Here is a 12659-nt window from a genome sequence, read left to right on the forward strand (position 1 = left end):
TTTTCACTTAAGCATTTGTTTGTTGTTACTACTACAGTTATTGGGTACTCTGTACTCCTATGATCAGGAAGCCTGATAGATTGCTAAGGATGAAGCATGTGGAAGCAGCATTCAATGTATAAGCTGCCGGTTACTCATGGCTAATCAACTGCAGAAAGCGGCTTTTAAAAAAAGGGGAGAATAAAAGAAAGAAAGAAAGAAAGAAAACAAAAAACTTGTTTTAGTTCTGCTTCATGACTCTCTTAGAAGGGCAGAAGATTCCTGTTAATTATTCTGGTCATTAAAACTGTGCTGAATTGTAGATAGCTTATTTTGCAACTGGCTGGAAAGCCTTTTTTTAATGTAAGGAGCTAAATTTAAATGAGAGTTCCTGGAAAAGGTGATAAATAATGTCTGCATTTCATTTACATCTGTTCCAAAATGTCCTGGCTACACAGGTAGAGCTTATTAGGGATTATTTATCCACTGCTGCCTGTTGTCTGAGATTGTACCTATAGTCTTAATATTCAGGGGATAACAATGCTGTCTGGCCCATGCTTGTATTACAGGTACTGCAGTCACCACTTTCAAATGGTAAGATATTGCACATCCATCCTGTTGGCTCTGGCTCACAGGTTTTTCTGGAGTGCTGATACATTGCCGTCTTTCAGCACCAACTGTAGCTAATTGGGAAATACATTATCATTTGGCAGCTTACAATTCTGCTCCCTTGTTAGGATGTGGTTCATGTAATGTCCTTGCTTTCACTTTGTTTTGAATTAAAATAGTAGAGGTTAAATCTGTTTCATGTGGAGGTGCTACCAGTGCTGGCACTAGCTTAGAGGGTCGTTTTCTGGTATTTAAAGGAATAACATGCGATTCCGTGACTGAGGGTGTCTAGTTAAACCTTGTCAGGATTTTCATGATTTAAAGGTATGTTGGAACTCTGCATTGACCTTTGTATGACTGGTAACTTAGCTGACCTCAATATCTTTTTATTTTGATGTAGTGATTATTATCTATCATGGCTGAGGAACTTGTCATATCTGTGGATACCATACCTCCATACAGAAACATGGGAACATGTCATATATGGAGAGACATTATAACTTCTTGATAGTTTTAGGTACTGCAAATCTGTAACCCAAATGGTGATTTGGATTGTCTAGAAGGAAGAAGTAACGTTGTTGCATATAGCGTACAGTTTCTCTGTTAGTCTTCAGATGCAGCTCAGAATGACAGTGTCTTTATTTTGAAACCTAATCCTGTTTCCCAAAAGTTTTCTGAAAAGATAATCTATGTTTCCATGAACTGTTGCAGTGAAATGAATTATGAGGATAATCCTAATCAAAGTGGGGAATCTGGGCTAGATATATACAATTGCTTTCATATGAAAGTTTTCAAACTTTGCTTCACCAGCCACTTTAAGCATTGGCTTGTATTTTTCTCTTCTGCTCATTTCCTTAAAACCTTTTAAAGTTCCCAGGTGATCATAGGGAGTTAGACACAAGCACCAACTAAAAATCGAGAAACTCAGTGACCGTCAATTTTTATTTAATTCCTCTGAACAGATGGTTTCACTGCATGAATTTATGCTATCACCTAGCCTTTAGTAGACAAAGAACAAAAGAAAATGCAAATAGAGACAGACATTTTTCTTTCCTCTAAGATGCGATCTTCAAAAGATTAATATAATTTTCCATGTTTTCTGCAGATATTTATAAGCAGTGAATGAATTCTTAACCTAGCTCAAAGATAATGTCTCCCATTTTATACAGAAGTGAGAAACTAGACAAAGTACCAAATAAGCTCAAATTTTTCAAGATTTGAGAAATGTTTTCTGATGCAGAGGTCCAAAAGCTTTGATTCTGAAAGTTGACTTCATAAAACACAATTGTAAGAGTCAGACAAAGAAGCTTTGGTTATAATTCTGTATTCCATTTTACGCTGTGTACGTTCCACCAGGCTTGTGGAATCTGCTTGATTTTTCTTTCCTCAAAGATTTATGCATATAATAATGTAACTGTGGTATGAAAATATGCATCATTTGATGCCTTTGTATTTCATTAAAAGGAAAGTGTCACTTTCTGGGTGCTCCTAAGCCTATGAAACAGCAGCTAGATGCCATAAAGAAGACCTCATTTTTATTTTAAAGATGAACAGTAGGTTTACATCAATTCCTGCTTTACCCTTTCAAAGTAGTTTACAGCAGACATTATTAGATTCATGATAGACATTGCTTTCTAGTCACTACTTCTCAAACTGCCTCAGTTGCCTCAGGACAAACATCATGCATTCATCTGGCAAAATTTTGAAGCTTTTAATCTGTTTTTGCTTACTGCCTGGTTGATTTTAAGTGGAGCATTCTCTGCTAGTTTTTCTGGCTCTCGATCTGTAGGGTTTTTTGCAGGGCCAAAGAACATTTGTGAAAATTCAAAATTATCATAATTTTGAGTTGCTTTCCTCCTTGGTCTGACATATTTAGAAAAGGCAATCCAGACATCTAGCTTTAATACTGCTTTGTTTGAATTACTTGACAGTGTACATTGAAAATGATACGTATTTTCATATGCAGAGGAACTTATGGAATGTCCAGTGTAGGTCTCCTCCTAGACGAGCAAAGTAATTTCTGTTCATTTTGGGGTCTGAAAATACCGCTGAATTGAGGAGTCATCTGAAATCTGCTTGTAGTTAGAATTATAGCATAATTAAGGTATTTCTAGAGGTTGTCTAGGCTATAGCCCTGATCAAAACAGGTCTGTCACTGTCCTGACCTACCTGGTCCAGCTGAGACTTGAATGCCTCCAAGAACAGAGATTCTGCAACCCATGTCAGTTTTTGACTGCCCACACAGGAGAAAAAAAAAAAAAGTTTCTCCTAATATCTAACCAGTATTTTCCCTGTTCCAACTTGTGTCCTTTGCTGTTATTTGATCACTGTGCACCTCTGAGAAGAGTCTGGCTTCATCTTATCTGTATACTCAGATCAGGTAGTTACAGACAGCAATAAGGTTGCCACTGAGCCTTCTCTTCTTAAGGCTGGGGGAAAAAAAGTAGTTCTCAGCTTCTCCTCTTACACAGTGTGTACCAATTTCCTTATCAGGTTGGTGGACCTCTGCTGAACTCACTGCTTTATGTCAATGTCTTACTTGTAGTGGGGAGACCAAAACTGTGTACAATAGCTGAGATGCAGTCTGACAAATGCCAAAAAGATGGGAAGAATTACATCCCTAAAGCTGCTGGCTATGCTCTCATTGATACGTTCAAGGATGTGGTTTGTCTTTTTTGCTGCAAGTTTGATCTTTATTAAGATGAAAAACATTGTGGCTTGGACTAATGGCTTCTACTTTCACAGAAATGTTTTTAAACATTTGGCTTCCCTGCAATTTCACATTATTGGTTTGGGATTTTAAAAGAAGTCTCATCTGTCAAAGGTCGAGTGTATGACAGCACTAGTTCCTTCCTAAATTAAGTGAGAGAAAGTTTATGGTCAAACATTTTTTAAAGATGACCTGTATTAACTGATATATTAGTACTCTGCCAGTCCAAGTAACCAGAAGGAAAAAAAAAGGAACAAGAGCTGATCAGCAGGTTAACTCTGTTGACTATCACAGCATAATTAGCATGTGTTGTGGTTGTATTTCAAATGCAGAAAGGTGCTGTGTTCTGACTTCTAATGCTCCCAGATTTAAAAAAAAATAAAATAAAATTTATGATGTATATTGGAGATTTAACAAGCAAGTAAGTAATTTAGAGGAAAGGTAAGTACGTAAAATTATCAAAATGCGACTGTAACTGAAGTGTTTGTAATTGATATAGTTAAATGTAGTCATGAATGAAAAGTAGCAACATCTGTTTGTTAGCTGAAGCCACCAAATAAGCAGTTAAGGTCGTCATACTTTTAAGAGTTGATAATAACAACATGATACTCAACTGGTAGGCTAACAACATAATAGATACTCACTGTTCCGAAGTTCTCTGGTTTTACTTGAAGAAGAGTTCCTTACTGAGGACTCTCAAAGGTAAGTCATTTTCCTCTGCTTTCAAGAAATGCAAACATATGTACATTACTCTTGCATTCTGTGGTCTCTGTACGCTTTTCAGGATGTGATACTCTCAGCAGCCTTTTCAGGCCAGCAATCAAAATCTGGGGCTACACGTAGACTTACCAAACCTGCCTGCACCCAAAGGCCTTCTGCAGTAATCTGATGTGGGATTAGGCTCTCATATACAGTGTCATCTGTAGGCAGAGACTTAGGCATGAGACAAATGGTCTTATCACCTTGTTGGGACTTAGAACAACATCCAGAGTCTTAGCAACTGTGTACAAGCAGAAGAATATTTAAAAACTAGAACTTTAAATCAGAAGTTATCTAGCATACGATCTGCTTTTGCAGCACTAAAATAAAATGAGCAATTGTTACTAGTTTATTAATTACAATAAACTGCTATCTGTCAAAAATCTACAATGCATAAGGTTAACAAGACTGAAAAAAAGTTTTTTTTTTAGAATTGTTTGCTGCATAAAAAATTTATGCAAACTTGTTTATATTTGGAATGGTTTATATGACAAGGTCTGCGTCTCTTTCTATTGAGCACTTGCAAGCAAATTATTTATATACTAACATCTACGGAGTGGAGTGTAAATTATACTGGCATACAATCAAGAACGCTTTGGACAAAAATCAAAATTTTGCACCCCAAATAACTATGAATAGCAGATACGTAGCTTGCTAATAACGTGGCAAAATGAAATGCTACCTGCTTCATTTCTTTTCAGAGCTACTGATGCAGAAATTATGTGTAACTTAGTGTGAGATGGCAAAATAAGACATAGGTCAACAACAACAAAAAATCTGAGGAGTAAATAACCCTGCTGGCATTTCACTATTTCAAGGTTAAAATTATGTCTGAAGAGATCTGTAATGTTTCCTAATGTGGGTAAGCAGAATTGAGCTCATTGATGTTCTGCCTTTTGTTTACTGTTGTTTCAGTAATTAGATAAGGAAGCTAGCTCTAAAGAGGCATTACAAGTAAGTGCAGCAGTGCTAGCTCAATTATTTCAGATATTTTTACCTCTAGTTAAAAAGAAGGATTTTTTTATATCTAGAGAAAAAGACAAAACCTTGAAAATCATTATGATATAGCTTTTCAGGAGAATCTGGTTAGAATAGACTACAACTACATTTTTTGTAATTATCTTACACTTTGTTAATTTATATTGGATGGAAAGGTAAGTTTTGTTTAGAAAGTCTCCACTTGATATATGCCATGCCTTATTTTTGTCATGTTCAAGATGAAAAAATGTTTCTTTGAAAAGGTTTAATTTTCAAAAACAGAGAATTAAAAACAGATTTTTTTTCAACTTGCAAACACAATTGCAATGCTCCTAATAGCGGATACAAGGGACTAGTTGTTACCCGAGGTAGTCACTCGGTCGTCCACCCTACTTGCATGTTTCAGTGTTGTCCTCTATGCAGCGCTGTATGTATAATGTTTCACGATTGTTTCAGAACGAATTCAAGTTTTCTGTCTGTGTTTTCCTGTTCATTGCACAAAGCGTAGCAACAATTTCTGTTAAGTTATTGTTGAGGTACACTGAGTCCTGTCTACTTTCTGAGACGGTCAGTCCACTAGCGTGATGTTACATGATCACTAGAAATTCAGCAGAAGAATCTGAAGAATAGAGTTAGTTCCAAGCAGCCCGAAACTTTCACACTTGGGGAACTTTTCACTTTGTTCTCAGGGAACAAAAGTAAATTTATTTTTAGATTTGAACTGCCGGGTTATTGTGGTAAACTTAATGTAGAGGTGATGTTGCAACAAACAGTAATATATTCTTAGCATTCCTCATTTAGATATTGTTTATTTTGTATTTTGGTTTAATTGTTTGTTGGCAAAAAAGTTGTTTGTAGAAGGGACTCTGTCAATGACAACATACTTAAAATACTGTGAAGTGGTTCAAAATGTGTTATTCTCTGAAAATAAAACCTGTTCACGTTTCTTTCAGAAAAATGGTGATGCCTGGGATCAAGTGCATTATAGGAGCCTGTTACCATAAGGGGGATACTATTCTATTACACAAGGCAGTATATTGTAATGGCAGTGTGTTATACTCTTGAGTGTGGACCTAAATGTACTATCAATATGGCAATAGTGCAATTCATCCTTACTCTTCCAACTGAAAAGGCACAATGGTAAATACATGTATTTGTTGGCAAAACATCTGCACCAATATCTTCTGCTAGGTCTCACACCTCCTCTTTTCTGGCTGACAGAACTGCACCAAGAGGAAATTGTGATCCTGACTTTGGAAGGGATTTACTTTTAAGAATAATCTGTTAAAAGTTTAAGGTGTGCTCTGTATTCTCACACTACTTTTATACAACTTTTGCTTATGTGCAACCTTGAGACTGTCCTTCAGGCTATTTGTACAGTTATGTGAGGTCTCTTTTGTTGATCTAAATGTGTATCTCTTTGCTGTGTAAAGAAAAAAGCTGTTAGTCACACATAATCATTACCTAATCTCTCATTTATTGATAACACACAAAAATCCCCAAATAGAAACAGACTTTTCCTCCTTTTACCAGAGTAGACTGTAGTCCTTAACACTGAAGAAATTCTCTGGGACTTTCTCATGTTTTGTGTTCTTTCTGCTCCATATTAAAACAGCTCTCTCTGTTCCTCTTGCCTGCTCTTTTGTTGATTACTTTCTTCCAATTGAGGAAGTTGGAACCCCCTTCAGATCATTAGTAAGAACTGGTTTTCAGCTAGTTTTTCTGTGTGAATTTATCCCTTTGTTAGAACTGAAAAACAGCGATCTTTCTTACCATTTCTTTAGGTTTGTCATTTCCATTGTAACAACTTTCTAGACAGCAACTGCAAATTCATGTTTCTCCTTTCTTGCTGATATTTTCAGTACATTTGGTTTTAACAGAGATTCAGCTTTTCTCTGGTCCCTTTTGCTTTTTGCAAAGGTCGCCAAGTAGTTTAAAGTAGTTGTGTGACAGGGCAGGTTGTGTCACATATATGTGTTATTGTGTATAAACTAAAATCAGCATGTCCATGTATATATAATATGCTTCAGGTCTGTGTAATACTCCTCAGAAGAATCAGATTAAATTTGAGGCTATCCAGCAGGCTTGCTCTGTCATGTTGCACATTGCATCTCTCATAAGGCATCTCTCAGTAGTTCCATCAAGTTCACAGTAGCTCATGTCTTGTAGTATGGGGTAGTTTTCTATAATTACTTCCAGTGGGTTTGCATGAGCCTTACATGTTTAAATTAATGAGCGGAATAGCTGTTCCTGAGCACTGGCTATTTAGTTCACTATCCACAAACAGGAGAAAAGGGTGCTGCCCAGGTAGAGCGGAGTGACTGTCACACAGTGTGGTAACTGCTTCAGGGAGAAGCTCTGCTGAGACAGCATGCCCAGATGCAGTGTATTAGTAAATCCGGTACTTGTTTCTGGGATCCAGGACCAGTAGGGAGTATAACGCAAATTCCCTTGACCTCATGGGGTATACTCAGATTCAGTTAAATCTCAGCTAGGGTCGTGTGGTGCCAGTGGCAATGACATCTATGGGAAGGGAGAGGAGGAGATGACAAATGCAGTTGTGGAAAGGGGTAGAAAAGAGAGGAGGGCTTTTTGTGCAGTATTTTTATCCTAGGCAACTTATTCTATCCCTTCTCCAAAATAAGAGAGATTTAGGAGCTGTTGCACTGTTGCATCAAAAGCACAAAAGCACTGCTTCTTAAGTACTGTTAGTATCTCCAATATCAACTGGTGCTCAATATCAACTTATATTTCTGATATGAGAAAAGCCCGAGTGACCCAATGACAAAAGCAGTGAGCCAGCAAACAAAAAAGTTTCAGTGTTGTTCTTCCTTACACGTTGAACAAAGCTGATCTTTACAAAGTCTTTACAAGCTTTCTCTATCTGTTCTTTGGGGTGACTGGAAGACGTCTCTTATGGCAAAGGAGGATCAGGTGATTCAGGTCTCAAAAGGCTAGAAAATCATTGCAGTCATTTTGGTAAAGGGTGGTAGCACAAGCATCCTCACAGTTTCCCTTACAAAGTACACTGTAGGAAATTACTGTTGTTTTTTCCTCTCACTTTTCTTGTACACTTTTTTTTTCATACTATGCAATACAGAACCTTTTCTTAAATAGTACATAACTATTCTTCAGAAATGTTTAATATCATTGAGCTTATACCATAAAAATATGCACGTAGTTCCTTTGTAAATGCACTCTGGATTTATCTGCTTGATTCTTATCAACTTCTCAGCAAAAATGTTGTAGTCCTACTTCCCAGAATTATATTATTTTTTTTCAGTGTCTTTTTTTTATAAAGGTTTGCAGAGCTGTATTGCTCCTTGATGTATAGTTGAAAAATAATATCTAATCAGAATAACGGAATTGTGTTAAAGTATAGAAGAGTGTGTCACTGATGACTAAATTCCCCCTTCCATTCATTGTTCTAGCATTCACTAACGTTTCACCACCTTCAGTGCTTGAAGGATGTCCCTGCAGCTGATTTGTTCTCTACACAGGAACTAGCTTTGCTTATTCAGAAAGACAACTAAAGGGATTTAGGTGCCCAGAAGCTGTTGATTATTTGTTTAATTTTGGCCTGTAAAGGTAAACTGAGACAAGCAAGCATACTAAAAGAAACAGCAGAATTTCTCTTAAAAGATAGCACAGTGAATAGGGGTTGAGACGAATTGTGTCCATTCTGTACAATGTTCAGGAAAAGGGACTCACAAATACTGTTGATGTTTCTATAGAATATGATTCTTTTTTACTCTGTTATGTTCCTCACCACTTCCTAGGATCCCCCTGGAGATAATTAGATATCATGCTGAAACTCCTTCACACAAACTGAATTTTGAAGAAAGGAAGCAGCTGGATGAGGATGTATCTTTTGCTGAGGTTGAACAGTCAGCCTGTGCCCTTGAACAAAGCCCCGATCTCAAAGGACATTCTGCTGAAATATATGAATAGTTCCAGTATATTTTGGAAAAATTCCTAAATATAACTTGAATGAATCACCCACATCAGTTTGATATCTGCTGTTAGCTCAGTTAATGGCTATGTATTAAGAAACATGATGGGAATCATGAACGTTGTGTCTCCTACAGAGCCGTTTCATAGATATTCAGTCTTAGTATAGACACTAATTGCTTTCTAAAATATAATTCTGAACAATTCTTTCCTGTTTTGTTCATTGAGACAGAACTGCTTTCACAAGTAAAGGACATGATTTGCACGTTAAAAGACTACGTATAATAGCACACTATATGCTGTATTCAGTATAGAATCTGTTTTTATCATCTGAACGTAGAAATAGCTTTTCATTGTGTACAGTGGTGCTATCATGGCATGGTAACAAAGAAACTAATTTTTCTTGGTATATTAAAATTCATCTTTTCCTTGGATACAATAGAAATTGACGAGAATTATGATATACTGAATATACTCATATATAGAAACCTAAAGACTAATTCTGAGATATAAATAACCTGACATTTAAAATGGGGGTAGAAACTTCAAGCTCACCCTTACCTATAGTATTGAGTTTTCATTGTTTTGAATAGCTGACCAGCTGTTTACTTAAATTAATAAGTATGGATTATCTGCTGACCAAAAATAAGTCAGTTATATACAGGTGTGTATCTTTTCATAAGCTGAGGGGAAAATTGCATTCAGTAATTCTCCACCTCATATTTGTGTACCTGATGTGAGGGGAAGTATGGTATCGTATGAATGTGTTGTAATCCATTGATCCAAGCCAACCCACTCTAAAATCTGATCTAAGCCTTTCTCAGTGGATTGTTGTGGTTTAAAGACCTGTTTTCAGTGATGAAGAACAGGCTAATGTAGGCAGCATTTCAGGCAACTGTGTTTTGTTCCCTGCCTCATCAGATGGCAGCATGTGCTGTGCTGATTGACCACGGCCTCTAGCAGGGGTCCAAGGACTCAGCCTCACATCTTTAGTTCTGTAGCAGACAAACATATTGTTCAGTAGTCAGTTTCTTTAGCAGTAAGATAAATCTATGTGGGATATAAAGAATAATTTAGCAATATTATGGTTAGTTTTATAATTGTCACAAATAGGGACAGTTAAATACCTGTATCATTGCAGCTTCTAGGCAGGTAGGGAAGTTGTCCACCTCAATCTTGCAGTAAATTACACTTGCAGTTCTTTATGAGAGCAAAAAGGAAAGAGAGTTTTCAAATTTATTTGGTATCTAATAGGAGACACAACATCAAGGATGACAGTGTTACCCGCCCTATCTTGACTACCCGTGCACAGAGGTCAATAAAATGCTGTGGATTCGCAGCTGTAAGAATGTGTACCAGTTCTATATCCCTCAATTTATTTCAAAATATACCTTAAAGGTATGGTGAGTTATTCTTACATATATGCGCTGCATTGCTAAAACAAACAAAAAAGGTTACTCTCAGAAGTTCTAACTTAACCCATTCTTAAATATCAGCACTAACATCTCTCCTCCATTCTGAATTTTGCGAGCTGGCACTTTACCTAGCACATTTTGCATTCACTTTCCAGATCACGTGAATGGTCACTGTACAAGTCCAACATCCCAGAGCTGCAGTGCAGGAAAACGACTTTCCAGCGCGGACGTCTCAAAAGCAAACCGCCGAGGGCCTGGGAGGCCCCCCTTTAGAAAGGCGCAGTCTGCAGCCTGCATGGAGATTTCCCTCCCAGTCACCACAGAAGGTGGGTGGCAATGACTATTTTGCTAGGTATCTGTGAATTTCTCACCAGGTGTGGAAGTGATTAAGTTTAGCATGATCCTTGTCCTAGTCATTGCCCTGAACTGCTGTCTTCACCTGACTGTTTAGAATTAGAACAACCCCTGTGTGTTAGTGTTGTTACTAACCAGCCTGCTCCTGAGCTCTGTGCTGCCTAGGGATGCAGTATGCTGAACCTCACCGAACTCTTACAGCTGTCCCTTCGCCTGTACGGGTGGGGTGCTTTGTTCTGGAAAAGCAATTGTTCATAGTGGCTTATGTACAGTAATTGTGACAGCTAGTAGTACTAACGTTTCAAACTCTCATTGTCTCTACTTACCAAGTCTGAAAATGAATAAGATATTTTTAGAATGCAAGTTCAGGCTTTGCATGTATTTATTTATTTATTGGTAGTAAAGATGGTATAAAATTCCACAATCCCTGGCCACTGACGACTGTAAAATTATAGCCCATAATCTAATCAATTTTTGTATTTATAATGAGCTTCTAGTTTTGCTGCTTGAAAAACAGTCTTCAGATCTTGATCTACCTGAGTGAAGAGACTTAATTAAACTTAGAGTTATAGAGCGGACCACTTATGGAAATACATTGTGCTTAAAACTTACGATCAGCCTATTTTAATTTCAGCAGTGCCAGCTATTTAACTGCAGATTAAAAGCAGGAACATTCAGCTGGTGTGTTTTCCTTCGATCTTGGTAGTGTTCCCACTCTGGTATTGGCATCCTTTACCCTTGTCTCCCAAGCTTCCAGCGCTACCTCATTCCTGCAACAACGCATTGTCTATGCAGAAAAGTTTCAGCCTACCAAAAACTGAAAAGAATAGTATCAAAGTAAATGTTGCAAGACTATAGTGTTAATTGTGTTAAATTTTAGTAATAGATACGCAATAATATTTAAAAAACATAAGTATTTTTTACACTTAACTCTTTTTAAAGTCCAGTTCTTAATTTTAATGAAGATGCAGAAAAATATCTTAAGTGCCTAAGAGATAATAATCTCCTATGGCTCTTGTTTGGGCTGTAGCTTGGCCTGAACATGATGCTGTAAGTGAAAGGCAATCAACAATACCATGACTCTACATATTTCTTGTAAGGAGCATTTGTATCCTAACATGCCCACCTGCAAAGGTGTCTGCACCACAGAAGTTCTTTATGACTGGAACCTGCTTTCCCTTGTTTTGATGATTATAAATAGAGATGGAGCAAGGGGAATTGTTTCACTCAGTGTGTCTATTTTTTTTAATGTAACAAATACCTTTGTTACTAGTTGCAAATTGCTAGAATCATTTTATTTTCTTTATGACAATATAAAATACTAAATTCTTCTTCGACCTTTCTTCTGACTGCTGTGGGGGTCACAAAACAAAAATAGGGTCTACATGTGTGAGACCCTGTAAGAAAATATCCTAATTCATCATGGAGGGGTTCTAAGATACTGTTCTTGATAGAATGGAGGTGCTATCCCAAAGACTGTTGCAGTGTCCTCTGGCATCTCCTTGCATTTGATTTAAGGATACTGTTTACCTACATTGATCCACAGGGTAATAGAGCAAAGCATGGTCAGACGCTCTCTGAAAAATGGTTGTATTCACTAAATGTGTTACCCTCTTCCAGCTATGTCATTAAGTTTCTGGCAGAAATCATCTCCCATTGCCAGAAGCTATCACACCAGAACAAGACGCTGGTAAAAGATGGATCATTTGTGCTGTCCCTTTCTGCTTCAGTACAGAAACACTTAACAGCTTTCTACATTGGGTTTACTTCATCCAAATGCCTTTGTACTAAAGCAAATGAGAAATGCCCACATGACCTATTTTTCCGCCTTTATTAGATAAGTATTAATCTTCTGCAGAGTAACAGGGACAAATACTTGGGAATAGTAACATTTCAACTGAAAC

The 12659-nt window shown here is 37.2% G+C and overlaps 1 protein-coding gene across 2 annotated transcripts in view; it reads left to right on the top strand.

Moving 5' to 3' along the window:
• STXBP5L (syntaxin binding protein 5L) overlaps nt 1–12659 on the top strand; it is a 196651-nt gene that overhangs the window by 165468 nt on the left and 18524 nt on the right. For both annotated transcript variants that reach the window (XM_035540508.2, XM_035540509.2), the window contains one exon: nt 10557–10727. In XM_035540508.2, the coding sequence (XP_035396401.1) occupies nt 10557–10727 (171 nt within the window). The remainder of the gene's footprint in view (nt 1–10556; nt 10728–12659) is intronic.

This window comes from Cygnus atratus, chromosome 1, assembly GCF_013377495.2.
Source record: "Cygnus atratus isolate AKBS03 ecotype Queensland, Australia chromosome 1, CAtr_DNAZoo_HiC_assembly, whole genome shotgun sequence".
NCBI classification, from domain to species: domain Eukaryota; kingdom Metazoa; phylum Chordata; class Aves; order Anseriformes; family Anatidae; genus Cygnus; species Cygnus atratus.